This window comes from Daldinia decipiens (assembly GCF_022478715.1).
Source record: "Daldinia decipiens strain CBS 113046 unplaced genomic scaffold F4813scaffold_13, whole genome shotgun sequence".
NCBI lineage: Eukaryota > Fungi > Ascomycota > Sordariomycetes > Xylariales > Hypoxylaceae > Daldinia > Daldinia decipiens.
Window position 1 is genome coordinate 489,437 of NW_026054556.1, and position 26,922 is coordinate 516,358.

Below are 26,922 nucleotides of genomic sequence, written 5' to 3' on the forward strand. Positions count from 1 at the left end.
TTTTTTTGGGTACTGTCTTATGCGACTCGAGACTATATCGTGATGCTCTACTGGTAAGCTATGTTCTCATATTGCATGCGACGTCCTGCGATCAGGGGGAGCGTGGGCGTATGATATACGTAGAGGTGCACCTTTTACGTCGTATCGGCCTCGGATATCAGCGCAAGATTTGCGTTGCTATAAATAACCTCACTTCTTATAGGAGTAGTATAGTATAGTGTATCCAATATTTTGTTGTTGTTTTTTTTTTCTTTTTCGCTTTCTCCCTTGCCCTACTTCGTTCTGCTTGTCGACTCGGTGCACTCCGCCTTACTTACGTATAGCAGCACACTACTATTCACTTGGGTGGGATAGGAGAAGATGAGTAAGATGGGTGAAAATTGTCTATAGCCTGGTGGTTACGTACCTCCTAAGGTAACTTGGGCTGTATTTTGGTTTCAGTGCCATGTATCACAGCTTCACTAGCACAATACATAATACACATACACCTGTGTTTGAGTAACTAGTAACTACATGTAGCTATATGCCGGTAAACTATATCTTAGGAAAATTAAGAAATACCACCATCAATCGTGATTATACATGGTCTTCATGCATCAACTCAAGTCCCCGACTCTTCGACTAAACCTTCCCCGTACGGAATCGTCTGCGTGTACATAGTTATTGTCATTCCGTCACGCAAGCTTTCATAATAGATAATAGACAGACTAGATAGTTACCTAAATACCAAATACCAAATACCAGATACCAGATACCAGATACCAAAAGAGTAGCGAGATATATCGTGTCGACAATAAAAATGGCATCTTACACAATACGTCATCATCTTTAATCCTCCTCGAATTAAGACCGGGATGTATGGATATGTCCATGTGCGTGCCGGGTTTATTCTCGTTGTACGACAACCGGTGAGAGAAAATGGAGGAAAGGTGGAAAAGGTGGACGTCATTTAGACGATGCAGTCCTACATAATAATTGAGTAAGCCAAGCCAGCCCCATAATGATAATAATATACACCACGATATCTATCACGATATCTATAATATCTAACTATACAATTAGATCTGAAACTATGTCATAGATCTTATACGTCCATCTATACTTCTTTCTATAATCTCACTCTACCGTCTTCTTCTTCACCTTGGCCCCCGCCCCTCCGCCGGCCCACGATCTTCGGAAGAATGTGGCTCGGAGAACGCGACGCGGACACCCGAGACATTTTTACTTGACCGCTGAATTATTTCTTTCACGTATGCTGATTTGCAACGTTGGCACGTGATACACATGCAAGAGCTGTCCAGGAGCTGTCCAAGAGCTGTCCAAGAGCTCCCCGACTCTCCAAGCTGTATGTTTCGCGTGCCTTGCTCTGTTTCAACCCGGTTTAGGCTTTGTAGTAGTAGCGTTCTGCAGTGACGAGCCCATTTGGAAAGACAGCTGATCATGTGTTCGTGTGCCTTGGCCGAGTAACATGACATTTCCTAGCATTATCCTTCTCCTGGGGCCACTCGCGTACTACCTTAGTTCCGAACCTATGTACAACGACCTCTTTTTGAGGCTTAGAATATTGACCCGGCTTTAGCCCCTGAAAATCCAAACCTAGGCTGCTCGTGATTGAGACCGCTTCAGGGGGAATGCTACCAAGTATTAGACGAAGGGATTGTTACAGAATACTCTAATCCGTCTGTCGGCGGCGTGTATAGCAAATAGCATCCACGAATATAGGTTACGACCAATAACTCCCAGGGCCGTTATGTTATTGTGCCCAATGTCTCTGAAATACGACGTGCGTCTTAGACATGGGAAGACCGACAAAGGGATGATGAGTCGAGAATAAGCAAATTCTTATCTTTACCATGCTGTTTGCTGCGCCAACCCTGCTATCACATATGTTAGCCTAACTCGATATAGATGAACGATACACTCAACCGGATCACTAGGAATGCGTGGAATAGGAGAACTGGATGGAGAAAATAGCCCGGCAATTGGCGTTGAGAAACTCACTGTGACAGGCTATCGACCACGAGTTGTGGCAAGCCAATGGCCAGTAGAATCAAGCGCGCAAATCTCGTTCAAGCACGGACGGGGTGGATCGCGAGACGACGACTCGGACCTTAATCGACAATGTAGAGTTAGTTGGTCGCTGGATTTACCGAGCGTGTCCGATAGGACAAATCTTGCATCACAGGGTCACAGTCTTATAACGGGGTATGTTGATGGTCCAATGTCCTTTCACTCGCGCTCCCCACGTTCATATATATTAGCATATCGGAGAAAAGCAACGCATGCGTTGGTCGGGGCCACCGCAAGGGATCGATACGTTAAGTGCTTATCTCCAAAGCCGTCAATTGGGGCTGTGGCCGTTGCCAGCTCGTGGGAACTCGAATTGATGGGATTTAAGACCCTGGATCTTCTTCATATCTGAATCGACCCTTTGCCCGACCCAATGGTCCGACGAGCAGGACGTGGAGACATGGAGAATATAATTCATATTTTTATGCGAATTGGTATGTAGCTCTATTTTTTTTCTTTCTGAGTCCGTGGTCTAGGTTCGCATCCCGGGCAATTCGGGGATGGCATCTATGCGAAGCAGTGCTCTAAGATTGCCGCTGCACGCGCCTCGACATAGCCTATGCATTCCAAACGGCGATGTTGTAAAGACCCCTACTTCGTTGTAATGAATAACAACGAAATACGTTACTGGGGACGGGTAGTTACTACCTCAACTAGGTTTTTAGGAAATACGACCATATATACTCAACATGAATAGGGTCCAAAATCACTTATGTAAATACGAGTGCTACCGACGGCACAGGTAAACATTAATTAATCGTAGAGAGACCATGAGCTTGTACTCTATAGATCATATAGACCATCTTGATAGTGATAGTCTCCAGCAACAGTGGCTCAGTAAACCTATACTAGGTAAAGCCACGATTGTTTATAGAGCAAGCCGATTGCGCCAAAGGGGAACACCATCTCGTCGAATAAGGGTATCCAGCGATCTGGGTGCCGACTTCGGCAACCTGCATGTATGTGGGGTATAAGACAGGGCAAGCAGCCGCGTTGGAAACCAGGGGGAGCTGATCTACGACGGTAATCAGTGAGGAGCCCGCGATCGAGAGGTCAGTATCGTGAAGATCGCCGACAGTAAGACTGAGCCGCGAAGCTCATGGACTGTCGATGCACTGCAACGACCTCCTTTCCAAAATAAGGGCTTTTGGTAAAGATGCCTTCCGCTAGCCGGGGATGCGGTGCTCTAAGGCATCAATGTCTCGCGAGCGGCTTGTAAAAACTGAGATCCGAAGGATCCAACCTGCTTCTGCCATCGTGGCATAGTCCAGCATCGCCGTTGATGACACGAATGCCCCCCCTGGCCCATTATCATCTGGACGTGGAAAAGAGTAACCGAGAAATCTGCTTCCCATTCTCGGAAACGCAAGGTGCCTAGGGGATATGCAAAGTGACCTAACTAGAGGGGATCTCTTACTCTGCATTTCTCGGCAACGTTTTGCGTGGAGGAAAAGAACGACACGCAATAACCAATCATGAAGACCGTCCCAACAATGCTCACGACTAGTATCTAGAATATCTAGCGTATCTAGCGTATCTAGCGTAGAGAAAGGTCCAAGTTGCTAGAAGCACGTGCGTGAGCCTCCCTGTGCGCATGGTCTCGCATCTGACGCTGAGGTCGGGTCCAAATATGCCAGCGAATAAGCGGTTGACACACAATAGACCCGTATTTGACCACCTGCAGAGGGGCCAGGGAAAGTACAGGAACAGCTGCACTAGCTATTGCTAGACCAGGAAGTGCATCGAGCTTTCGTGGAGCAGCCGATAATAGCTCACCAGCTGTCGCACAAATACAAGCGCGCTGGAAGACGCAGATTGATGGCGACAGATGTTTCGTATGATTGACGCCCATGTGAACTGGGCACTTTCGCTAGTGCAGCGTTGTACAACTTGTGCAGAGATAGTGCAAAGATATTTCCTTGCTTGAACAGACAAGCAAAAATCTCGATTGAATTGTCGAACCACGGGGCATTAAAAAATTGGCAACTTCAGACCCCCTCCGAAGCATCGCGGCCTAGGTAATGGCATACATACCCAAGATGGCAATCTATTGAGCTGTCTTGTGGTAAAGCCTTGGCCCAATAATTACCCTCAGATGCAAGTCAAGAAATACTTGAATCCAATACCATGCCTATTCGAAACATGCTGTTGAAGATTGGCCTGGCGTAATGGGCGTAATGGGGGTGCGATGGCACTTTGGGTAGTGCCTCTATTTCTCTCGCAGCATCTAGAACCTAGGCGTGGCAGTCAGAAAATTCAAATTAGAAACATATTGAGTCTGAACGAACGCTGTCGACAACGCAGAGGAGTGTTCCAATCAAGAGATGCAGGTCCCCAGACGGGCTTAGTAGCATAGTATAATTGCCTCGGTACAAATAATGATAATAATAAGAATAATAATAAGACGAGGCGTTCTGGTTGGGCACAAGCGCACCCCAGATCCAAACGATGTGAGCCTCGCATCTATTTGTCCCTTGCCGGAACGGATGGTGGAAGGAATGACGACGGTTGTGCACAATGTTAGTGATAGACGGGTAGGCAGTGCAGGACCGTAGCTATTCCGAAGTGGAAGACGATTGCTATAGGATAGACGGCCTTCACTGAAACGTCATAACGGAGTACGACGCAGATGTGTCTACTCTCCGTTTTAATATATTCCAATAATTTGCTGCGATCCGCTGACATGCCGAGTTGTCAGACATGCTTTGCTGCGTCGACTTCGTGGCTTTTACAGATGGGAGATTTCGAAATTCGCATTAGTCAAGCATCACTACGGAACCCATGGTCGTTATTGGGACCAATGGATCCGTGGACGAGAGTATTGCAGACATGTCTCTTGAATTGCTTTATTCCGACCATCCTCCAACGAGGTCTTATGCTGACCGAGGGTAGGATGGTGAACTCAATTAGTTTCCGAAAAGCATACTAGGAGAGAAACAAAGGGGGAAAACATAGTGAGCATATTGTACAACGAGATTATGTTGATGTTGCCGTTGCCAAAGAATAAGTTACAATGCGCGAATTACCAAGTATACCGACGGCCAATTGGCTAAGAATTGGAAAGACAATTATTAACTTTATGATGTACAAGTATAAATAAATATCTCTCATGTTTTTTTTTTTTTTTTTTTTTTTTTTTACGTCTAGTTAGTTCCATTATTCTTCGGAGAGAATTGAGCTACTAAGTTCCAGCTGGTAGGAACCCCCAGACGCTCGGGTTAGATACATGCCTTTGCGTAATACTATACCGTACCTACCCGACTAGGAAAAACGGTGTACTATAAAACCCCCACCATAAGGTTTTTTAAGTACATGTATTCAGAAGGTTAGGTACATATGTAGCCTACATACTAACTATCCGGCAAGCGCTTACCTTCTTGCCTCGAGGGTTTAGAGGTAGTTACCTGTAATGATACGTGATTAAGGTTCCAACACAGTGACACTCTGTCGCATACACCGTATATGTAATCCGTAAGCTGAGTTGTGCCCTTTTTTTCTTCCCTTTTCCCGCGCGACACCTATAGACCAACAACTTCCAATTCGCGATAACTATTGACCTCGTGACAGTCTCACCGGCATTGTAGCTCAATTCTAGGTGTTATACCTTGAAAAGCGCTGAAGCTAATGCGATAGCTTCACTTTTTCTTTTTTCTTTTTTCTTTTTTACCGCCTAGAGGCTTGTAAGCGTAGTACGATGGTGGTGCGATGAAAGCTCGCCACTCACTACATATTCGGGCTATACCTGAGGGAAAAAGCTGTGCGACGGAATGATGGAATGGAATACTGGATTGGAAGACTCGATCACTATGTGCGACGCCGAAGAAAGCGCTGCGCTCTACTTCCTCCAATATAGTAGGTACATGCCGGATATGCGTAACTGTCGCTGTACCGAATGCTACCTTCAAGTCCTGTTTTGAGCTTGACCTTAGGGTCCTTGGGGTCTTCAGGTCTTGGGACCTTCAACCTATGGACCTAGGGAAAAATAAAAAAAATAAAAACCCCCACTCGAAGATTCTTGGATGGTCTGGTACTTCGGCCTACTATGGTAGGCTCTCGCCCGTCTCTGTCCAACCAACGGCGATCCCCTCTCTTACGAGACTCCTGTCAGGTAGACAAGTAGCCAAGTATATGCAGCTAGCATCATGACAATTACCTAAGTAGGTATCAGTGATGCTGAGCAGGGTTAGTAGCACCGTATTCTTGTCTCCTGTCTTGTCACTCCTACCCTTCCCTCCGCCTGCGGGCGTTTGTCTTTCGTCAGCTCAGCTCCAACCAATGTCGTCAAAGTTAAGCCTCCCCGTCGTTCCACCGGGACCTTATATCACTCTCGTTGTGCCATGTTGTTCCACTCGGCTCCCCTCGTTTATAACGGATCTCATTCAGCGTTGGACTCTTGCATAAACTCCCGTTCCATTTTCAGTCCACTTTCACGACCAAACATTGCCATTTCGCCTTACATATTCCATCATAGGGCCCATTCGCTTCTCGCGTTGACCAGCTATTCATCCTACCGGGTCTCGCGTCCACTACCCGGTTCGGGCGGATGTCGAGCAGTTCTCAAACAAACCCTTGCGTCTATAAAGATCACCATCTATACATATATCAGGCCTCAGTGGGGCTTCTTCGAACTACCACTACTTGAATCCCAAGTGTCCCACTTCCGACTACGCATCCAAAGACCCTGAGATCACCAGGCCGCATATCCTCCTCGCAGATATAGATAAAAGGATCCTCTGTTTACCTTTTATCCCCGTTCTTCATACTACTCCTACTAACCCCTACACTCTATTCTCTCTTCAACCGCACATATGACTTCGTATCCTCCTCTCATCATGGCACGAAGGCGAGATACAGACTTCTCTAGTCATTCCGCTAGCACTCGGGATACCAGGCAAAGCAGCGACTCATATGACTCAAGAAGTACTGCCCCTACTTCTCTCTATGACAGCCCCGCATCAACTAAGGACTCGAGTTCTCAAGCTCGTAAATTCCAACCAGAATGCTACTACGAGGAGGATCTTTCGCCGGCTACGAGCTTATACCCGCGGTCGTCGGTTGACACATACTCGTCGCAAGCTTCAAGTGCTGAATTTTCGGACGATACGGATACGGATGATTGCCCCGAGTTTTCGGATATACCTGACTTGCCCCCCTACCGACACGATATCGAGGAGTTCAATGTTAGAGCTTCAACCCCCGAGGAATTCGCCAGTGTATTTCCGTCCCTGAATCGATTAACTATTCGTCACGATGATTTTACGTCGGATGGGAACATGAACCTAAGGGTGGACACCACCGTTCCGGGTAGACGAAAGAAGACGCTCCAACTGTTTCACCTGCGCATGTACGATCTGAACAAGCGAGAGTTTTCTCTGAGACGGTATAGCCGAGATTCTGGCCGCGAAGTGTGCAATTCAAAACGAAAATACGTCGAGCCGCCCTGCACCACGCGCCCTAAATTGCAGCGATCGATGTCAACCGCGATGAAGTCCTTAGCCAAGCGACCGCAACTCATCCGCATTCCTACTGGAGGCTCCGTCTTCTCATCGAGGAGCCGACCAGGCACGAGCCACTCTGGCGCCTCGACCGATGACGACTTTACCGAAGCTGCCACCAGTCCTATTCCTATCGACAAGAAGCAGAAGGCCCGCCCAACACCCACGAATACGATCAAACTCGAGTTCTCTAATTATGCACGTGTTGACGTAGTAAGGCGCGGAAAGAAGAATGCGAAGAAGTACGAGTTCGAATGGTGGGGCCACACGTACTCTTGGAAGAGAGTAGTAGACAGGCTCACGGGTTGCGTCTCCTATCATCTATTACGAGATGGTCACAACCACTCGCCCGTAGCGCATATCGTTCCCGAAACCCGATCACCGATCCAGGTTGCCGCTGATGAGGCTGCTGGTGGCTGGGTGCCGCCTTGTCACATGTGGATCAGTGACGACAGTTTAGTCGACGCTATGACCGACGTTGCTGAGTAAGTCTATGAAATCAGCCTCCTTTCCCCCTTGAACAGATACTAATGATATTATTAGCATCGTCGTTGCAACCGGCATCATGGCGCTTGTCGATGACTGCATCGTGGAGCGTTGGCAAACAAAGAAGAGCCCTCGCACCGTATTCCCGCTCTTATCTAGATCTCTAGATGTCAGCCCCAAGTTTCTTGTACAACAAATGTTTACCCGTAGGAATTCGGATCATCATCCGAGTCCATTACGCTTTCAGAAGGCCGTACCGGCTTACTGAAGGCCGACCGACGACAGAAGATCCCGATCACTTAGACGGGTTTAAACTATATTTGAGCACGCGGGGCCAGGCCGCCACAGTTTTGTTTGTTTTGTTCTCCATTGACGCATCATCTTGACGACCACAGCACCTCGGACGGGCGGCGTCCCGTTGAGGGCATATACCTTCGCTTCTTCTAATCCGACGCTTTCTTCTTATTATTTTTGAAAAGGGAAAATAAAAAGGCACTCCTCAAGCTCGAAAATGTCGAGCTAACGACCGATGACGACGATTTGGCGACGCAGCGTCTCATTCTATGTTACCACCAAAAGTTTTGCTTCATCTACTGTCTTATTTCATATTCTTTGGAGTTTTTTTTTTTTATCTTTATAATACCTCTTCTCCGTTTCGGCCAACATTATTAGACTGAACGTCGATGGAGAAATCACCTCACCTCCAGCATCACTTACGGCGTGTTATATATATATATATATTGGATCTAGGGTATGCATCGCATTGGGCGGCAACGGCGAAGGCGAAGGCGAAGGCGAAGGCGAAGGCGACGGCGACGGCGCACGCATGCATACTCACCTAGATATACTGCTTTACACGGTATCGGCGCTGTACATATCATATCCTTTTGCTTTGTCTGTTCTTCTCGGGCCATGAGCATTGGGGGTATAGGTGCATCGGCCGGCGGCGTATGAGTGTCTGGTTTTTACAAGTCTGTTACACTATTGAATTTTTCCCTTTTCTTCTTTTTTTTTACGCTACTATTACCATCATATATCATCATCGTCCTTGCGAGGAACAGCACGCATGTCGCCAGCATTGTTTTTCATTTGTTGCTTTTACTTGTATCAACGAACTATATACCTTAGGTGCCCTATTAGGGACCCGGCTATGGGCGGAATCAGTTTAGCTCTATGATGCCGTGAATTTGTCAAATATACCTCATATTTTGATATATTCTACTGCCTGCTTACATCGTCGACGTGAAAATAATTGACTTGGATTGCGAAGAATGATGATTTTCGTCTCGTAGCTAGAGAATACGCAACTCATATTTGGAAGTGCATAGTCCATATATGGCTACACGCCCCTTAACTACCCTCAGGTAAGTATTCCAAATTGACGGTTCAACGAGGGAGTCTATTTGAGGTGCCGTTATAATATACCAACTACCAGTTTTCCTGACCAGACACATGGACTAACGAAATAGCTTAACTTATAATCGAGCGCCTCCCTCCCTTTAAAACTCATCATCACCGACCCCCTCATCTCCCCTCGGTATGCCAGCATCGAACCACCCGCCGAAATCTAACTTCATAAGCAGTCTATCGATCCCGCCCGTCCGCCTGGGTCTATACCCAATCCCCTCTTCATCGAATACTTCATTGCCAACATCATTATCTTCCTCGCCGTCTAACCCCCCGTCCTCAAGCTCAGCCATAAATGCGGAATCAGTACTCAGCGCTCTAAGGGCGGCGACGACAGCGCGCACGCCATCCTTAACGCCAGCCTCAACTTCGCGGATACGCATACGTACGTCGGCTTCCTCGGCAACTAGGTCCGCGAATGCGTCCACGACGCCTTCGTCCGCTTCGAGGTCTGCTGCCGCCCAGACCCCGTGAAGGCGGTGTACGAGGGCGACGAGGTGGTCGGTGTTCACTAGAAGTTCGTATAGGGGATTTGTGAAGGATGATTGTGTTAGGAGGAGGCGGCGGATAAGGGTCCGAAGGTATAGTCGGTGGGCTATGGCGAGGGTTTGAGGATCGTGATGTGGGGGGCTTGCGCTTTGTGGTGTCCGATCCGGTTCTGGAGGATTGTCTGTATTATGAGGGCTATCTTGGCTATGAGAATCATTGCTGTTGCTGATACACGTATCACCGGACGAATTTGGGTTGTCGTGTTGTTCATGGCTTTTCTTGCCTATTATCCAACCATGGAAGTCTTCCCAAAGGCCTTCTACGACCTCAACTTGGAGATATGCCTCAGTTTCAGCCAGGAAGAAGATGGCGGCACTGCTCGTACTCCACGCGCTCCGCATTATAGACGAGCGTATAGAGGAACGCTCTCGAAGAACGCGTGTCCTTGAAGCGCCACTTCTAGTAGTACTATATGGAGGTCTAGGAGGTGCTGGATGGTGGCGGCGCAGGGCTGTTATTTTCCACAGACCCGTCAGATGGAGGTGGGAGCGGCGGATCGATAGCAGGTAAGAATTAATTGAAGTGTAGATCTGGACGTCAGATGCAGTCAAAAATAAGTCCAGGGGTGGTGGGATCTGCGATGTGAGGACCACGGGGACAGAGAAAAGAAGATTTCGGAACGGAGTGTCTGCAATACTAGTCGGTGCTTGATGGTCCATACCAGTCTTGCCCTTCACAGGGGTTAAAGCTTTGGTCTTGGATAGATTCAGCCGTAGTACATCTCGCGCCTTCTCTAGACCTTCATCTTCGTCTGCATGCTGACCTTGCATTGAGCCTAGCACAGTCCACGTCTTCGTGAGAACTGCTGCGACTTCACCTTCTTTTACCATCACATTGCCAAGCCCAACCCGCTTCTCGTAAGCGAGGTTATCGGCACGCCGCCAGCGGTTGTGAATTACCTCATCGGCTTGTTGTGTAAGGGCCATAGCAAATTCGCCACGTCCAAGCAAAAAGAAATCACGGAATAAAACCAACATCTCAAGTACCCTGGATAATGGCAATAGCTTCTGTAGGATTGTCCGAGACAATGTGAGCCGGATCGATGTAATGGCTCTCGAAAACGCAGCGCTGTTGAGGGGAGATTTTAAGTCCGCGATGGTCTGAAGCTGGGATGAGAGGTGGCCAAGTCCATTGCTGCTTGGCTCTATACTGCTCCTGGTTTTCACCCGATTCAGGGATGTTCCGATAAACAGCATGGATGTGGCTGCAGATGCTGTAACAAATGATGGCAATAACCACTGGTTAATCGAATATCCCTAGTTCCATTAGCAACGATAACTTTCAGAGTCGGCGGGAATGAAATTTCTCACCAGTTCGTCACGTTCATTCTTCTGGATGAAGAAGTCTGCATCCCCCAATATAGGTATGGTACCGTAGAGAACCCAAGCAGAAACTTGCTTCAGCCAAGCAGTTTCAGCAACTCTGACGAGGCTAAGCGCAGTCTCCCCAATGTCAGCGTAGCCAGTTTGAAGCTCATCGCGTAATTTGTTAATAAGCTGCGCTGCTCGACAAGGAGAGCCCTCGTTTTCCTTGAGCATGAATTGGACCAAATTCCATAGCCATTCCATTCGACGAGTCCATTCCGAAAACTCGCCAATGACGGCGGTCAGGGGGACGATATTATAAGCACCAACGAGGGAAGCATCTTTTCGAAGGATGCTTTCTTCAACTTCCAGCACTTTCCTCTGAAATGCGGCGAGATAGAGAGAATTTATAGCAGTCGATACTGCGCGGCATATGATAGAAGGGTGGGAGGCGCTGACCTGAGCAGTATAAGAAATAAGTTTGCAATGAAGATCACTTAGATGACCGGCGGTCCTCAACAGTTCTCTCTCTGGTGGTGATAGGATGGATTGTGCTCTGGGCTCGGTATAGTCATTCCTGAGAAGGGGCGAGGGGTGCCCCGATAGGGAGAGCAGGATCTCATGGAGCATTGTGGAGCTGGCGAGCTGTAACGGTGTTAGAAAGGTGCTTTAGAGACTTGCGAATTCATTCGACCGTAGGAGCTTAACCCTTGTAAGACATGTGGAGGTTTCTTAGACCGGATCTTATCACCGATATCCTGAATTAGGAGAATAATGGAACCGAGGCATTCGTAGCGGCACATCTGAACGGGTAAACACTCCGACAGTACTGCGTGTTGTAGACATGAAGTGGTGATCCGGATGAAGGTAATTGTCGATAAAGAGCAAAGTCATTCTTTACCTTTTAATTAAATTAAAATAAAGAGGTTTTATTTTTGTTAACCAAAGCAACTTGGAATTTCAGACATCTTCATATTTGCATAAAAGCAATGTTGATAGAATAGGTCCTGCGAAAAAGACTTTCCTTGTAAATGGGACGTTGATGGGATGTCAATGGGGCGTACCTACATTGAGCCAAGCTGCACCTTGTTTATGAAGCACTTGCTTGTATCCTTTCTTGACTTCTTCGTCGCGACTGCTTTCAAATCTAAGCGCGTCAAGCGTAGCAGTGCACGTGACTTTATAGCCATGTACCTGTAATAATTCTACGTTACATCGTCACATCGATACAGTATTAAGTCCCTACTTTCCTATGTAGGTACATAACCTTATGCGATTAAATTGCATTACCTTAGTAACTATTACATTATGTAGTTACTCATGTTTGCTACCTATTTTTGGTTGTTATCTCAATAGATAGGTTAGGTACATATCTTATTATACACTAGTTGTACGGATCCGTAAACTTGGGCGACTTCCAAATTTCTATAGTAACTAGGTAGGTACCTAATAATGTTGCTAACGTTTCGGTGCCTTATTGTTTGACGCGCTACTAGTGCTTGCTGAATCTGGAACCAAATACGCCTTGGAACTGTCAGACCTCTTTACCGGCATTGCACTACTAGTATCATCCCCTACAATGATTTCACCTCCCCCCTTCACTTTCCCAACCACCATACCCTTTCCTACTGCTTTTATAACGGCCTTTCGAGAGACTCCTGTAACGTCGATATAAACTAGACCGACATTCTTGACACTCCCGCTTAGGTGCTTGGATAGCTCTCCAGCTTCGGCTCCCCATTTGTGGGCCACCATATTTGTCGCCGACGACGATGCCGAAGTTAAGAGATTGCGTGTTGCATGGTCAATTCCATCCGCCACAGTCGTAAAAGCCATTAGACTCTTGTTCAATAGACCAGGCTTGAATGACTCAATTGGTTTCCCATCCCGATCGAACCCCCTTTTTCCTTCTTTAACACCGCGCCCAGCGACCGTAGCCCCCACATTCTGGGCCAACCTGGTAACTTGGCCAACCGTTTTGGATGACAGCTCGGCTACACCTCCCGAGAACGTGCCTATCCGGCGGACTCGTTCATGTGTTGCAGGCGTAAACGTCACAGCTTTACTAGTGGGTTTCGTGTTCTTAACAAAGCTATCCGAGCCGCTCTGCATAGCATTGGTGACGAAATCTGAGGTGGTTATGATTAATCGAGATGCGTACGCTGCTTTCGATACGATAAACGACTTTTTGTAGGCTGGATGCAGTTCCATTTCCAAGGTTTCCGGCGACGCGGGGACTACAGCAAGTTTGTTTGTTCCTTCTTCCGGAAGAGTAATCTCGACAGGATCTGTTATTGTGTTAATTGTTGCTAAGCGAAGCCCCAGGGTCCCAGGGAAAAGCGAAGCATCCATACCTTTAGAGCCTGGTTTTACGCCAGACTCGATGATCTGGAACCCATCCGATAGTTCTCCTATGACACTACCATCTTCTTCATCGATAAGCACGATCTGGCCGCCTGGCTGAGCACTTTGACTGCCCTTTACGTAGCCCTCGCCAGGTTTGTATGAACCTGGATTATATGCTGGAAGCTGCTCCGAAGACTCTGCCTTGGACTTGGACGTTTTTGGCGATGATTTAGTAGAAGTCGGCGGCGTTGACGATGAGGACTTCTCTTTCTCCTTTTCTCTTCTTGCAGCCTTTGGCGGCGGCGCTCTTTCGAGAAACGCAGTACATTGCGCCAGGATTGTTTCGAATGTGTCTATATCCTCTTGAAGTCCCTTACGACTGCCGACTGGAGGGAATTCGATGCGCGTGAATGCACCGCTATCGGGACCGAGATCCCATCTTGGGATGAGGTAGCTTCTCGGCGGTTGGTGGTAGATCTGAGTAGTTGCGGGTAGCGGAAGGTCTAATTCGGGTGGTAGATGAAGATGAAGGTAGAAATCCTCAGCAGCCGGTCCATTCTGGTCGTCTGGTGAAATAGGTTCAGCGAAAGAAGACGATGTCGGAACCATTAACAGTGACAATGTCTGCGGCCCAGCAGGTGTAAGGGACTCTTCCTTCCCATAGGCGAGGTGGTAGGCTGCGACGCCTTGAATAGCGTATAATAGCCTGGGATCCTGTTGGGGGCGCGATGTCAGTACTGCAGTGCTACAGTATGCATAATGACAGCATCATAGAGTGTACCAACTTACATTGTGTCCAGATGCCATATTATCTCGAGGCACAACGATATAGCGACCTGGAATTGATTCCTGAGAAATCGTCACTTGGTAGCGAATGGCTTACTGCACGAAAGACTGTCGTGTATTCCAATTTCCAATAGTAACAAGATATGACAAGATCTAGATGCGGTAGGTTTGGCGGCTATCAGATGGGAAGATTGTGATGGGGTTATGGAATTACGTTATCTAGCGCAGCCAACAGGAATAAAGAATATGAATAAACAAGATTGAAATGTCGTTGGCTCTGGTATATTTCGTGCACAATCGCTAAAGTCAGATAGGCAAGGTGAATGAAAGAGCTTCGAGCGCTTAAAGACAAGCGCTCGTGTGGTTACAAGGCTGGGACGTAATGCGTACGAGAGGCCTCGCAGCGACGTCATTGGATGGTTTCAGTGTGATCGTCACTGTGGCTCCCTGCCAATACCCTCTAAAAAGAAGTGCATATGGACATACAACATCATTGATGTATTGATGTGCTACATGTTTTTATGTACATGTTACATGTACCCAGGTATCATGTCTCTCTGAAGGTGTTTCTATCCCTTCTTATCTGGGCTGTTTCGCATGACCTTGGCACACAAGCATATGAGATAACTTAGGTAGGTCAGAAGTTACATGTACCTACTTCACATGGACCTAAAAGATGAGGGGCAACTTTTAGTCAGATAAGTGTAGGTAGGTACCTTATGTAATGTACGGCAAGTCCTAAAATACATCCTATCTTGGTGGGGGCTGAGGGGTAGAGAGGAAAGAGGGCGAAACTCACCTAAAGGCTACATGTAGTAAGGGCTAGTCAGTCCTGCCTGTCCTATGAGGTGTACATACTCCGTTCCTTCCCCCTCACCTCCCTAACATCTGCGGCGGGTTAGCGGGGGCGTCAGTAACACTTCTCCAACAGAAGAAGATGAAAAAAGAAAAGAAAAAAACCTCGTCCTACATCCACTCAGAGACTCGGAGTGTGGGTTGTTGGTGACCGGTGCAGTTGAACCCCTGACAGTTCTTTTCTTATTTGACCACCTATTACAAAATACATGGCCAAGAGCCTCATGACAAGTCAGTAGCAATAGAGCTTCTGCTATTGCTGCTGTTGCTGCTGTTGCTGCTGACGACGACGACGCAGCAGCTCTTTACTTATGCGCTACGTAGACGAGGGAGCCAACAATTCAATCAGATATATTCGAGATAGCCATGACAACATGTATTGGCTGCTTCTAGGTCTGAGATGGGAGATCCTCAAAGATCTGTCTCAAGGAAACCGGAAAGGATTCTGTCTTCAGCAAAATCGATCCCGTGCGGTAAACGTGCATATATGCAGCGGAGACTATGAAACCGGTCAAAATTGCTAAAAACATGTTGAATAAATATATCTGCACTGGTCGGCAACTTAAGGCCCTATACGGCAACTAGAAGAAATAGAACGGGTTATTGGTTCATTCGTCATATTCGACTTTTGAACAGCCCAAAAACGTCAGCTCCAGAAAAATTCAGCGCCAACACTTCTTATCCGAGACTATTTTACGTTAGTTCATTCTTCGAGTTAATAATAGAGATGACCTTCTGCCGCCAGAAATCAGGGCCCCCTCCCCCCCTTCACCCACGAGTCTCGAATGCAAGCGCTGGTGGTTGGACCGGGATTCAAGTGTGTGTCCCGAGGAACGTTACAGCCTACCGCCATTGACGACTTGCGAGTCGTAAAAAGATGACCGGTATTCCACATTCCACATTCCACACCAACACATCATCAAGGATTTATGAAAGATGACTGTTGGGACGTTCCTAAATACCTAACTATTCCGCCAATACCTAGGACGATATCTAGGACTACAGTTATTCGGCCTAACCTAACGTACCTAGGCACATTTGTTGAATGCAGCCTTCACAGTGCCTCGTTGCTTTGGTAGGGGAGTTTATCCGTATGCTAGGTATGTACCTAATGTATAACACCCCTTGTCAATATGTATTAAGAGTAAGGAGACAGGCTACCTACATAGGGTGACGGATGGGTAACATCTGAGCACATCGGCCCGTGGACGTGTCAGAAAACGTTAATACGACCTACCACACCGAGTCTTCCTTCGAACGGGTACCAACGAGTACGAGAAAGGTTGACGATTCAAGGACTTGCTTTTTCCTCCTTCTACTCCGTACAATACACATATATATACACACTGTTTTATCTTTAAATTATAGTCTGCAGCATCATATGTTGTCGCAAATGGCATATCTTCTCATGCTGTGCATCATCAGCTCTCATCTTGTAGCATCGGAACCACCTTGATCAAATCATCGGCCCTGATATCTGCGTTCGTTCCTTATTCCTAGGGAAAAAGGAAGCCCTCCCCGGGCGACGTGCATATGAGCCTTGTCAGGGACCCGCAACCGCGGCCTGTGCGCCAGATGGGCGCTTTCGATCAGGTCTAAGCTGCTCGTTCATTGGATATCCAAGGTAAAGCCGATCATCGTCCGCCCTCCAACAACTACTTAGTTTGGGTAGATTGGTCTCTACCCGACCCGTCCGTGTCCGGGGAACTTTTAACCCTTGGAGCCTTCTGGGCTTACTTTACCCGACAAGGACGAGCTATTTCCCTTTCTCCAGTGCCCACTCCGACGTAGACACTGTAAACTCATCCCATCTATCTTCGTCTGTCTGTCAGTATCAGATTGATACTCTCAAAGCTTAACCTAGGGGTTTGTTTTTTTCGTCTATCATATTCTGATATTCTGATATTCCTCATATCCCCATTATTCTTCGTACTACTACAGGTCACTTATTAGGCCCTTTCCATTTCATATAAACATTTCATGTTATCAATGTGTATTCCCGATATTATAGCCAGATTACCCCCTTGTCCATAGCTGTACGGCTCCCGTATAAGTGTTTACATTTTTAAGTGTGCTTATGCCCGAAAGACGACAAGGCTCTATACTAGATAACGTTAGGAACTCCCAGCTACGACCGCGCTCCTACAACTAGGTGAACTAGGTGTAGTTTACGAGTCGCGCCCCATTTGCGGACAGTCGCAGCTCGATGCTGTAGCACATTACCAGGAATCGCATCTGACCATTCAATTCGATTAAAAGACGATCTAGAAAGGGGTCTCCGGAACACAACACATAGCTTTCCCGTTACTCAAATATCAATCATCTTAGGAATACGAGCACGGTCGTCTCCGCACAAACTTGTCTTTTGAAGTATCGTGTCCGACCCCGCGGTGTCGTTCGCTCCGCGAGTTATCTCGAAAAGACCTACTAGGCCGTTTGCAGTCCATCTGAGTCTTCCGGGTCTGCCTTGGACCCAGCCGTCACCATTTCCACTCCAATTCGTATCCAGTCGATACTCTCCTCTCCCGATCGGTTAGGCGCCGATGAGAATCCGAATATAGGTCAGTATCAAGCTGCTCCGCAAAGGCAGTTTGACGAAGCGGTCCCTTCCGCAGATACTACACTTAAGCACCAAACCCCACCAGTGCCACCCGGTCAACAGCTTTCCAATACCGATACATCACGGATCAAGGGCCTTGGAAACGTCGCCGCTCGGGGGCTGGGGGATGAAGAGGCTAAGACAATGGTAGCAGGCAGCATTGAGGGGAAGAAACCCCCAAAGATGCGCCCTCCAATGCGATCCAGTATTGCCTGCACACGTTGCCGGAAGAGTAAAATAAAATGTACGTCAAGTTGCCAAGGATAAAATTGCGGGCATAGTTCTCGCTCTGCGCCTCTCATGACCAGCTACTAATATGAATAACCAGGTGAGAATACTGGCGGTACAAATCCTTGTGACGGCTGCATCAAGACAGGAAAACAGTGCATCTTCAAAGTGCCCGAACCTGCACCTCCGAAGAGAACCGAGCCGCCTACCCTGGCCAAGCAGGAACGAGACGGAGGATCTGATAGGAAGAAGCTCAAAAAGATAGATGAGATATCGAAAGGTGACAATCAAAAAGCAAGCGTTTACGCCGAGGAGGTACTTTCAGCACCTTTCTTAACTGAAGACCTGTGGGAGCAAGTATTAGATCTCTACAAGCTACATTTCGCGCCGGAACTTCCCTTTCTACACTTACCCACGATGAAGGAGAAATTGGGGCGCAAGTTCAAAAGTCAACAGTCGGACGGTAACCCGGATCTCAATTTCAACTTGGTGCTACTAGGCGTCCTTACTCTTACCGCACGCTTTCACCCAGACCTCGTCAAATATCTCGCCCATATTTGCAGTAACCAACCCGGCAACGCTAGGACTAGACCGGTTCAGACGCCGCTTGATCCCGCTACAGCGTCTGAATATTATGCCGACGTTCTTACCATGGCTTTGGGTCCGATACGAACGGCGATGAAAACTGCCTCCGTCGAGAGGGTGGCAGCCTTGCTTATGTTGGGATTATACGACTGGAGTCAAACTCTGCCTAGGACGGGAGGGCTAGGCGCTTGGATGTACGTTGGTCTTGCCATTAGGATGGCACAGTATTTGGGGCTCGGGTTTAGCGACTCCCTCGACTCGGAAGATGACCAGTCTAAATCCTTGTCTCAGAAAGCATTAGAGAAAGAAGTTAGGAGGCGTACCATGTTCAGCTGCTTTATTTTAGACCGCATGCTCTCTTGCGGTAAGGAACGGGTGTCTATCATACAATCAGAGGATATAAAAATCCAACTTCCATGCTCCGAGGATAAGTTTGATTTAGGAATGGAAGCTCGCACAGGCTTCCTCAAGGATAGAGGTCGGCACGGCGTGGACGATAGTGTACTCGCTCGGTTTATTCAGTTGGTGGATATATGGGGAGAGATTTCGAAGTTTAGCTCATCAGGTGGACGCCTCAACGAGAAGGAAAGGGAGCATCCACCATGGACTAAGGGGAGTACTTTTTATCAGCTTTGCGAGAAGCTTGCAGATTTCGATGCGGAACTTCCGGATACTTTTACGTTTTCACGGTCCAACTACTTCAAGCATGAAAACCACCAGGCTTCTAGTGTATATGTGCTGTTGCACATGCTTAGGTGTCTCTGCTTAATCATGCTACACCGAGAATATATACCCTTCGTACCTGTTCGGTGCACAGAACCAGAAGGACCTCTCGATAATCCCATCTTTCAGGAGGAGAAATTCGGCCTACCCCCTAAAAACTTTTGGATGTCTAGTGCGGAACAGGTATTTAAGGCGTCTCGCGGGATTATTGATTTAATTGAGATATGCCAAAGGAAGGACAAGTTGCCCCAATCAACCATCGTCCTCTTCGCGATCTGGACCGCCTCTTTTGTAGGGTTGTATGCTGAACATTTCCCTCAAATGGATACCGAGAAACACATGTTGAAATACGATTTCGAAAATACACGACAATCTGAATCCGCGTCCAGAGTGTTTAGGCGTGGGTCGGTGGCATTCGCATTCGTAACGCTTCATAAGATGTCGATGTGGCTCAAGATGGCATCTACATACGTGTTCATTCTGCGGCAGATGGACGACTATTTCGACAAAATTAAGCGGGATTACTATAAATTTGCGGCGAAGAACCATGAAAATCAGGGAAGACCCTCTCGGGTTCGCGAAGGTGGCACTGGAGGAGCGCTTGAAGAATACCAGCCTATGACCGGGAAGCTGAAAGACTTTGGGTTTCTCCGAAAGGAGGGTGAGCATATTGAGAGTCCATATCGAACATCGCCCAGCCCCATGTCGTCGCGAGGGATGGAAGCTCCAGATACGTCGACCAAGAGCAAAACACAAAAACCAGCTCCATCTGGATCCTTCACGGCAATTAATCACACTCCAGTGGTGCCAGCGCCAGATGTCGGGCGTACATTCACCACCGAAGCAGGTTATCCAACACCTCACCCTGAAGTGTACGCCGAGGCTTGGCGATGTCCGCCTCAGCAGGAGCAGCAGCAGCAGCAACAACAACAGCATCCGCCGCCCCAGGTCTATTCTACGTCGGAAGAAATGCTGGATACCACGGCCCTCGCCACCGAAGCTCACGATCGGCTTTTCTGGGACACTTTCAAAAAGGAAGAACCGCGAAGAATCGGCACGATAGGAGATCTTGGTTACTTCTCGAGCGGAGACTCCCAACTCTCCATGGCTGACATGCCCTTTGGTGATTCGGCCATGATCCACGGCCTGCCGGACTCGTCTTACCAATACCTACAACAGCTGACGGAGTTCTAAGGTTCCAAGCAGCGAGAAGAGAAGTGTTATGGGGTGGTCGGTCCAATTACGCCATGGGGGTTTCGGGGTTGCATGGTAGCGAAGAGGAAAAGGGGGCATGCCGTTTTCATAACTAGGCGTTTGGTGGTGATTACTTGGGTGGGTGGGTATGCCGGTAGCATATCCTGTTGTGTACGAGGTGATTCATATCGAGGTTGGCCGGGTTGTGTCACTTTAATGGTCGTTGTGTATTTGTCTCGTTTCTCAGATATCCAAGGCAGTAGGTTGTAATGTCAGCAGTTGCCATTGCCATTGCAATGCCCGGCTTGGCCGTCGTGCTTGTGAATGTCGAAAAGATATTAAGACCTGCCGAAATCTATTGGCGAGTCGGACTGACTTGTTGCGGTATGGTGTCGTTTCCTTCTCTCGGCTGAGGGGACGTGCGTGTATTCGTTCGCTTGGGCGGATGTGATTACACCTACGGTAGCTGTATGTTGGTGTTGTAGCAATATAGGAAATGAGCAATAGTTACGTACAAAGTCCAGATAGGTAGACAAGTAAACAGTCAGGCTATCTATCCTACGTGGACATATCTGCGAGCAGATCCTCTTTTATACATATCCCCGGCAGCTCCGCTGGCTGAAGTCCCAAGACGGGCCGATCCGGTGGGAATCGACGCTCGGCTATTGATAATGATAGCAGTGCTATTTAGATGATACAACAGACTTGTATAATTAGGTAGGTAGGGATAGGCTGGTCAGGGCGGTGGGGGGTCGGGAAGAAGTGCTAGTGGTAAGACGTTTGGGATAAAGTGAAATGGACTGCCGGGCCGGGGTAGCAGTGGAGGGTAATCTGCGTAGGGATTGAGAACGATGGTTAAGACTTCGAGGTATGCGTCTATAATAGTGAATATGTATGAGGGGGATTTGTAAGAGAGCTAACAGTTCATCCCCTAAACATGATATGCATCCAGGGTTATTCAACCATGCCATCGCTGACCGTGAGGGTTATTCGCCTAACCACATTGTATATAGCTATGGGCCGAATTTCGCAACTCGTTACCCATGGACTACGACGGGTTTAATATGTCGTATTATTACCCTGGGAATTGCTTGTAGTTATTTGACTACACCCCTGAATTTGTTCTCCGGGATTTATTAGTTATCTAAGTTAGGTATGTTAATGTACCTCATGGCTGATTAACTGAGTCTGCAATAGAGAAGACAATTCCAGACTCGTAATAATAACTCAGACGGGTTCACGCATGGAGGCAGATTAATTGTGGTCTGGTGATTACGCTGCGGAGTAGGATCAATTGCGTGTCTCTGCCGCATCTCGCAAGATACCCAGGTGGACTACAAAACCAGGGTTCGACCGTAATCCCTCAGTCAAAGCGTTATCTGGAATGCGCCATGTCCGGAAATACCTGCTGAACTCCTTTATCCACGACTCAAATATTTCCGGGTCTCTAAGTTGCTGTGCGACTAGACAGACGGCAGGCTTGTCGGCACTATTCTTATCCGATGCCCTCAATCTACATACGTCAGCACAGGTTTGCACCAGTGGCTGGATCAGCGTGTCGTTATAGATGCAATCGCAAGCAATGACGACGTCGAAGCTCTTGGCCTTATCGCTTCCTGTAAGGGACGGTGTCACCTCGTCCAACTCCCAGTCCAGCGGCACGAATCGTAGTTCAGCCTTGGGATAGACAGCCGACGGCTTGCTTTTTCGCTTTTGAGCGCTAGTCTTGGTCTGCTTTGAGTTTCCCAGGGGACTGTTTTCGACAATGTTCTTCTCTACTAGTTTTGCGACGTAGGACTGGTCTGTGAGTGTATACCTTGCGACTAATGGCGCAAGAACCAATCCCACCAAGCCGGATATTCCGCAACCCAATTCCAGCACACCGGAAGAGGATGATAAGATGCCAGAGTTCCAGAGGGGATTGTCGGAAGCGGCTAACCAATCGGCTACAAGCGGAGTGATTTTCCACACAACAGCGCCCGTGGTACTTCCTGGACGGTTCAAGATGGTTGGTGACTGATGAATTACGTAGTCCTTGCCAGCAATGCTGAGGTCCAACGTGGTCGCCTTAGGATCCACGAAGCCTAAGTTCTGGGACGGGATATCCTGGGAGTATAGTAAGAAGGTTTCTGATAAGGGTCGTGTGTTAGTGGAGATGAAACGGGAGGTCGGTATGTAAGAGGAACGGAGACTCGGTCTCAATCTTGCCTTCTTCCGGGTCTGATATCTCTGGACCGAGCCGATCAAGCAGGGGCGGGAACGCCATTATGGATCGATTTAGATCGATTTAGCTGTGACGCCTCTTGACGCGCAAGTCTACAGCCACAAATTGCGGCTTATTACCTTAGGTATGTATGTAGGTATATACTTAGGTATGTATATAGTATACCTATAGCTGAATAGGTAGGTAGGTAGGTAGGTAGGTAGGTAGGTAGGTAGGTAGGTAGGTAGTGCCTAGGTGGGATTTGCAATGTCTTGGCTGAATTCCCCTGGGGTGTACGAAGTGTAGCATTCGTCGCCTTTGCTGCAACCAGGCCAACCGAGCTCCGATGTTGTTTTCATGTATGTATGTAAGTACGTATATGCTGGTGGTAGAATTTGCATTTGCATTTGCATTTACATTTGCATTTACATTTGCAATTGCAACGCTATTGAGATAAGCTGTCAGGAGATGTACATTCCAAAAGATTGCAGGTGCCCTGGTTCAACAGAATTAGGTACATCCCAATACCGTTGGGGATTATAAGAAGGAGAGAGGCTCAGAGACAACTACCAAGTAAAAAATTCGGATTTGTTGAAGATTTTAGATAGTTACACAGATGTACCTAACATGCTATGTCCACTAAGAATGCAGTGTGCGTATTACAGAGCAATTAGTGCCGTAGCTGTGGGTATAACAACAGACGCTAAACTCACCCAGGGTCCAGGGTCTACATAGAGGATTCAGTCTCGGCACTTCAAATTGGCAAAGGGGCATGGTTTTATTGGAACGGAGTGATACTAGTGTCGTCATGGGGCAAGTCTGGAAGGTGAGAGCTTAGAAGCCAAGTCGCTAGGAAGCAGCTTAGGATCTTGGATTTATTGGGGAAGCCCCAGTAAAAAACCCGCCTGCACCTTCGACTTACAAGAACTGAGAAATATCCAAGACTTCTTCATCTCTTCTTCATAACAATAACAATTCAATAAGCCTTTAGGTAACTAAGGTCGCTTGGATAGACTAATAAATAAATAAGAGAGATTATTACATTTCTAGCCGGCCTGACTCCATTCTCATAACTTGTTAACCTAGACAGTTCATCATCTCCTGCGTTCTGTGGCCTACACCAACCTAAGCATTCGTGGCTCTTCGTTTACATCATCGTCCGGATCCTTCCAAGTCTCCCAACCCGAACCTTTTGTATTCTAACGCGTAACTATGGCGAGCACAGACGAGTGGCGAGAAGCAAAGCTAAGGCATGCAGTACTTCAACCCAAAGCCACTGCAAATCCACCATATTCCATTGAATCGCCGGGGGCCGAAGCCGTTGCGGGCGAGACGAAACCCCGTAGACATCCGTTGACGAAGGACGGGCTCATCACCAAACCTTCCGATGACATTAATACCATCTATGAGCTTCTACGAGTGAGCGTTGCCAAGTTTGGCAATGCAAAAGCCATGGGCTCTCGGCGCCTCGTGCGCACCCACCAGGAAAGCAAGAAGGTCAAGAAGATAGTGGATGGTCAGGAGCAAGAGGTGAATAAGGCTTGGACATTTTTCGAACTCGGTCCCTACGAATACCTCACATACAACGATTTCGAGAAGCTGGTCTTAAATATTGGTTCTGGTCTGAGGAAACTTGGTATGAATAAAGGGGACAGAGTTCATATCTTCGCTGCCACGAGCGCTAACTGGCTGGCTACCTCGCATGCCGCCTCCTCCCAATCGATGCCAATTGTAACCGCCTACGACACACTCGGTGAGGAAGGATTGAAACATTCGATGGTCGCGACAGGTGCCAAGGCTATCTTCTTGGATCCTCACCTAATACCTACGCTTGGCAACGTCCTCAAGGATGCCACCCAAGTCCGTTACGTCATTTGGAACAACCAACACCAAGTCAGACAGGAACACATGAACAACCTGAAGAGTGCCTACCCCCACATTAAGGTAGTGAGCTTTAAGGAGTTGGAAAAGCTTGGTAGGGATGAGCCATTTGACCCAGTCCCTCCCACTCCCGAAGATCTCTGCTGTATCATGTACACCTCGGGATCCACGGGCACCCCTAAGGGTGTCCCCCTTAAGCACAGGAACCTCGTTGCTGCTGGTAAGCATTGTTGCTCTAGAATGAGATTATACCAAGCTAACCCGATCAACAGTTGCCGGCGTCAGTGTTGTAGTCCAACCTTTCATTGGTCCTGGTGATGGACTGTTAACTTATCTTCCATTGGCCCACATTCTCGAGCTTGTTTTCGAAAATGCCTCTTTATACTGGGGATGCACTATGGGTTACGGAAACCCAAAGACATTGTCAGATGCTTCGGTTCGTAACTGTTTTGGCGATATTCGCGAGTTCAAACCCTCCGTCCTAGTGGGTGTGCCGGCAGTATGGGAGTCTGTCAAGAAAGGAATAACCTCCAAAGTCCACGATGGTGGTCCGGTCGTCCAGAATATGTTCTGGGGCGCATTGGCATTAAAGGCTAGACTGTTAGCCACCGGTCTGCCCGGAACCAGCCTGCTCGACTCTATCGTCTTCAAGAAAATCAAGGAGGCGACCGGCGGTCGACTAAAGCTCTGCCTCAATGGCGGTGGTCCTATCGCAAAGGACACTCAACGATTTATCTCTATGGCCATCGCACCGATGGTCATCGGTTACGGCCTGACGGAAACTAATGCTATGGGATCCATCATGAACCCTCTCGAATGGACATCCGAGACGATTGGCGCGATGCCCTCATGCATTGAAATCAAGCTGGTTGACTTCCCGGATGCAGGTTACTACGCAACGAATAAACCAAATCCTCAAGGCGAAATTTGGATCCGAGGCGCCAGTGTAGCAGAAGAGTATTACCAGAATGAGAAGGAGACCAAGGAGAATATGGCTCCTGGCGGCTGGTTCAAGACAGGAGATATTGGTGAATGGGATCCAAATGGTCACCTGAAGATTATCGACCGCAAGAAGAACTTGGTCAAGACCTTGAACGGCGAATACATTGCGTTGGAAAAGTTAGAGTCTATTTACCGCTCAGCGCAGGTCGTAGCCAATATCTGCGTGTACGCGGATCAATCGAAGGCCAAGCCTATTGCGATCATCGTGCCGGCAGATGCAGCGTTGAAGCAGCTAGCCGCCGAGAACGGGATACAGGGGTCCAGTCTGGAAGAGCTTGTGCACGATAAAAAGCTAAATGGTATCGTATTAAGAGAGCTTCAAAATGTCGGACGGTCTGGTGGCCTGTCCGGTATCGAGATCATCGAGGGAGTCGCGTTGTCAGACGAGGAATGGACGCCGCAGAACGTAAGTCACTGAACCATTTATAAACTAGTTCCACGAGCTAACTTTCCTATACAGGGTCTCGTAACCGCAGCCCAAAAACTCAACCGTAAAGGTATTCTCGCCAAGTACGAAAACGAGGTGAAAGCGGCGTACGCCTCCTCGAGCTAGGTGTCGGGAGACAACCTCGAGCCTTTTTGGGTGTCTTGGCTAGGTTGGTGGTGGTGGTCTTAGCCAAAGATAAAAACTTATGTCGTTGGAACATCATAGCACAAGGCGGCTTGAGGGAGAGATTGTAATTAGAGTTGACGATCGAGACGACGCTGCGGACTTTCATTTCGCGATGGATGCTGTATTGGTTTCTATTATGTTTTGAGTTGAGCGTGTTTATTTGTCGTTTTCGTACTCGCGTGTACATTTGCAGAATCGTAATGGTACGAGGGATGCATATGCTTGTTCCCTGAAAGCTAGCCGGGGCGGAAGGGAGGTAGACCTAACAGATAATATATAAGTCTGATTATGTCTTGCAGTGTAAATTCCTAGTGAGGCTGCTTTAAGGGTGAAGAGTATTTGGGTAACTATAGTAGATTAGAAACACTGGGCTCTGGGAAGACAACTGGGTTGGGTATATTGTGCGTATGTTTAATTAAACTAATCATTATAATAACAGGTAGATGACGCCTAACATGGGAGGTGATAAATACCTTCTATTATATTGTAACCTACCTAGGTATATAGAGTGGGAGGACGTATGGCGTATGCCCACTATAACTCGAGTAAACTCTCATATGAAGGTAATCATCTCTATAGCACACAACCCATTGGCT

The 26,922-nt window shown here is 47.8% G+C and overlaps 7 protein-coding genes across 7 annotated transcripts; 4 read left to right on the forward strand and 3 right to left on the reverse strand.

Annotated features, from left to right (window-relative positions):
• Positions 1 to 6,902: 6,902 nt before the first annotated feature.
• Positions 6,903 to 8,319, forward strand: F4813DRAFT_388733 (uncharacterized protein; the record flags this gene model as incomplete). Its single annotated transcript, XM_049246735.1, has 2 exons — positions 6,903 to 8,050; positions 8,109 to 8,319. 2 exons carry the CDS (start codon positions 6,903 to 6,905, stop codon positions 8,317 to 8,319), a joined length of 1,359 nt encoding a protein of 452 aa, XP_049100420.1.
• A 518-nt stretch (positions 8,320 to 8,837) lies between these two features.
• Positions 8,838 to 9,267, forward strand: F4813DRAFT_356876 (uncharacterized protein). Its single transcript, XM_049243038.1, has one exon. It carries the CDS (start codon positions 9,002 to 9,004, stop codon positions 9,218 to 9,220), a length of 219 nt encoding a protein of 72 aa, XP_049100421.1. The 5' UTR covers positions 8,838 to 9,001; the 3' UTR covers positions 9,221 to 9,267.
• On the reverse strand, positions 9,205 to 12,428 carry F4813DRAFT_356880 (Spc98 family-domain-containing protein). Its single transcript, XM_049243039.1, has 4 exons — positions 12,380 to 12,428; positions 12,213 to 12,330; positions 11,318 to 11,956; positions 9,205 to 11,263 (listed from the first exon to the last, which is right to left on the reverse strand). Exons 3-4 carry the CDS (start codon positions 11,939 to 11,941, stop codon positions 9,551 to 9,553), a joined length of 2,337 nt encoding a protein of 778 aa, XP_049100422.1. The 5' UTR covers positions 11,942 to 11,956; positions 12,213 to 12,330; positions 12,380 to 12,428; the 3' UTR covers positions 9,205 to 9,550.
• A 341-nt stretch (positions 12,429 to 12,769) lies between these two features.
• Positions 12,770 to 14,464, reverse strand: F4813DRAFT_388735 (senescence-associated protein-domain-containing protein; the record flags this gene model as incomplete). The annotated part of the gene is made up of 2 exons (XM_049246736.1): positions 12,770 to 14,371; positions 14,447 to 14,464. The coding sequence occupies 2 exons, from the start codon at positions 14,462 to 14,464 to the stop codon at positions 12,770 to 12,772; spliced, it is 1,620 nt and encodes a 539-aa protein (XP_049100423.1).
• Positions 14,465 to 17,343: 2,879 nt separating this feature from the next.
• On the forward strand, positions 17,344 to 21,074 carry F4813DRAFT_49995 (fungal-specific transcription factor domain-containing protein). Its single transcript, XM_049248564.1, has 3 exons — positions 17,344 to 17,859; positions 17,914 to 18,141; positions 18,226 to 21,074. The coding sequence occupies exons 2-3, from the start codon at positions 18,042 to 18,044 to the stop codon at positions 20,625 to 20,627; spliced, it is 2,502 nt and encodes an 833-aa protein (XP_049100424.1). The 5' UTR covers positions 17,344 to 17,859; positions 17,914 to 18,041; the 3' UTR covers positions 20,628 to 21,074.
• A 245-nt stretch (positions 21,075 to 21,319) lies between these two features.
• On the reverse strand, positions 21,320 to 22,893 carry F4813DRAFT_395768 (uncharacterized protein; the record flags this gene model as incomplete). Its single annotated transcript, XM_049247744.1, has 2 exons — positions 21,320 to 22,756; positions 22,863 to 22,893. The coding sequence occupies 2 exons, from the start codon at positions 22,891 to 22,893 to the stop codon at positions 21,918 to 21,920; spliced, it is 870 nt and encodes a 289-aa protein (XP_049100425.1). The 3' UTR covers positions 21,320 to 21,917.
• Positions 22,894 to 24,042: 1,149 nt separating this feature from the next.
• F4813DRAFT_388738 (acetyl-CoA synthetase-like protein) lies at positions 24,043 to 26,266 on the forward strand (the record flags this gene model as incomplete). Its single annotated transcript, XM_049246737.1, has 3 exons — positions 24,043 to 24,931; positions 24,984 to 26,119; positions 26,174 to 26,266. The coding sequence occupies 3 exons, from the start codon at positions 24,043 to 24,045 to the stop codon at positions 26,264 to 26,266; spliced, it is 2,118 nt and encodes a 705-aa protein (XP_049100426.1).
• Between the last annotated feature and the right edge of the window lie 656 nt (positions 26,267 to 26,922).

What these genes read in the sequence shown, in the direction of transcription:
- F4813DRAFT_356876 (XM_049243038.1), top strand. Translation starts at nt 9,002, where the DNA reads ATGAGTGTCTGGTTTTTACAAGTCTGTTACACTATTGAATTTTTCCCT.
- F4813DRAFT_356880 (XM_049243039.1), bottom strand. Translation starts at nt 11,941, where the DNA reads ATGCTCCATGAGATCCTGCTCTCCCTATCGGGGCACCCCTCGCCCCTT. An exon ending in AGAATGAACGTGACGAACTG is followed by an intron (nt 11,264 to 11,317) that starts GTGAGAAATTTC and finishes TAATGGAACTAG; the next exon opens with GGATATTCGATTAACCAGTG.
- F4813DRAFT_49995 (XM_049248564.1), top strand. Translation starts at nt 18,042, where the DNA reads ATGGTAGCAGGCAGCATTGAGGGGAAGAAACCCCCAAAGATGCGCCCT. An exon ending in CCGGAAGAGTAAAATAAAAT is followed by an intron (nt 18,142 to 18,225) that starts GTACGTCAAGTT and finishes ATGAATAACCAG; the next exon opens with GTGAGAATACTGGCGGTACA.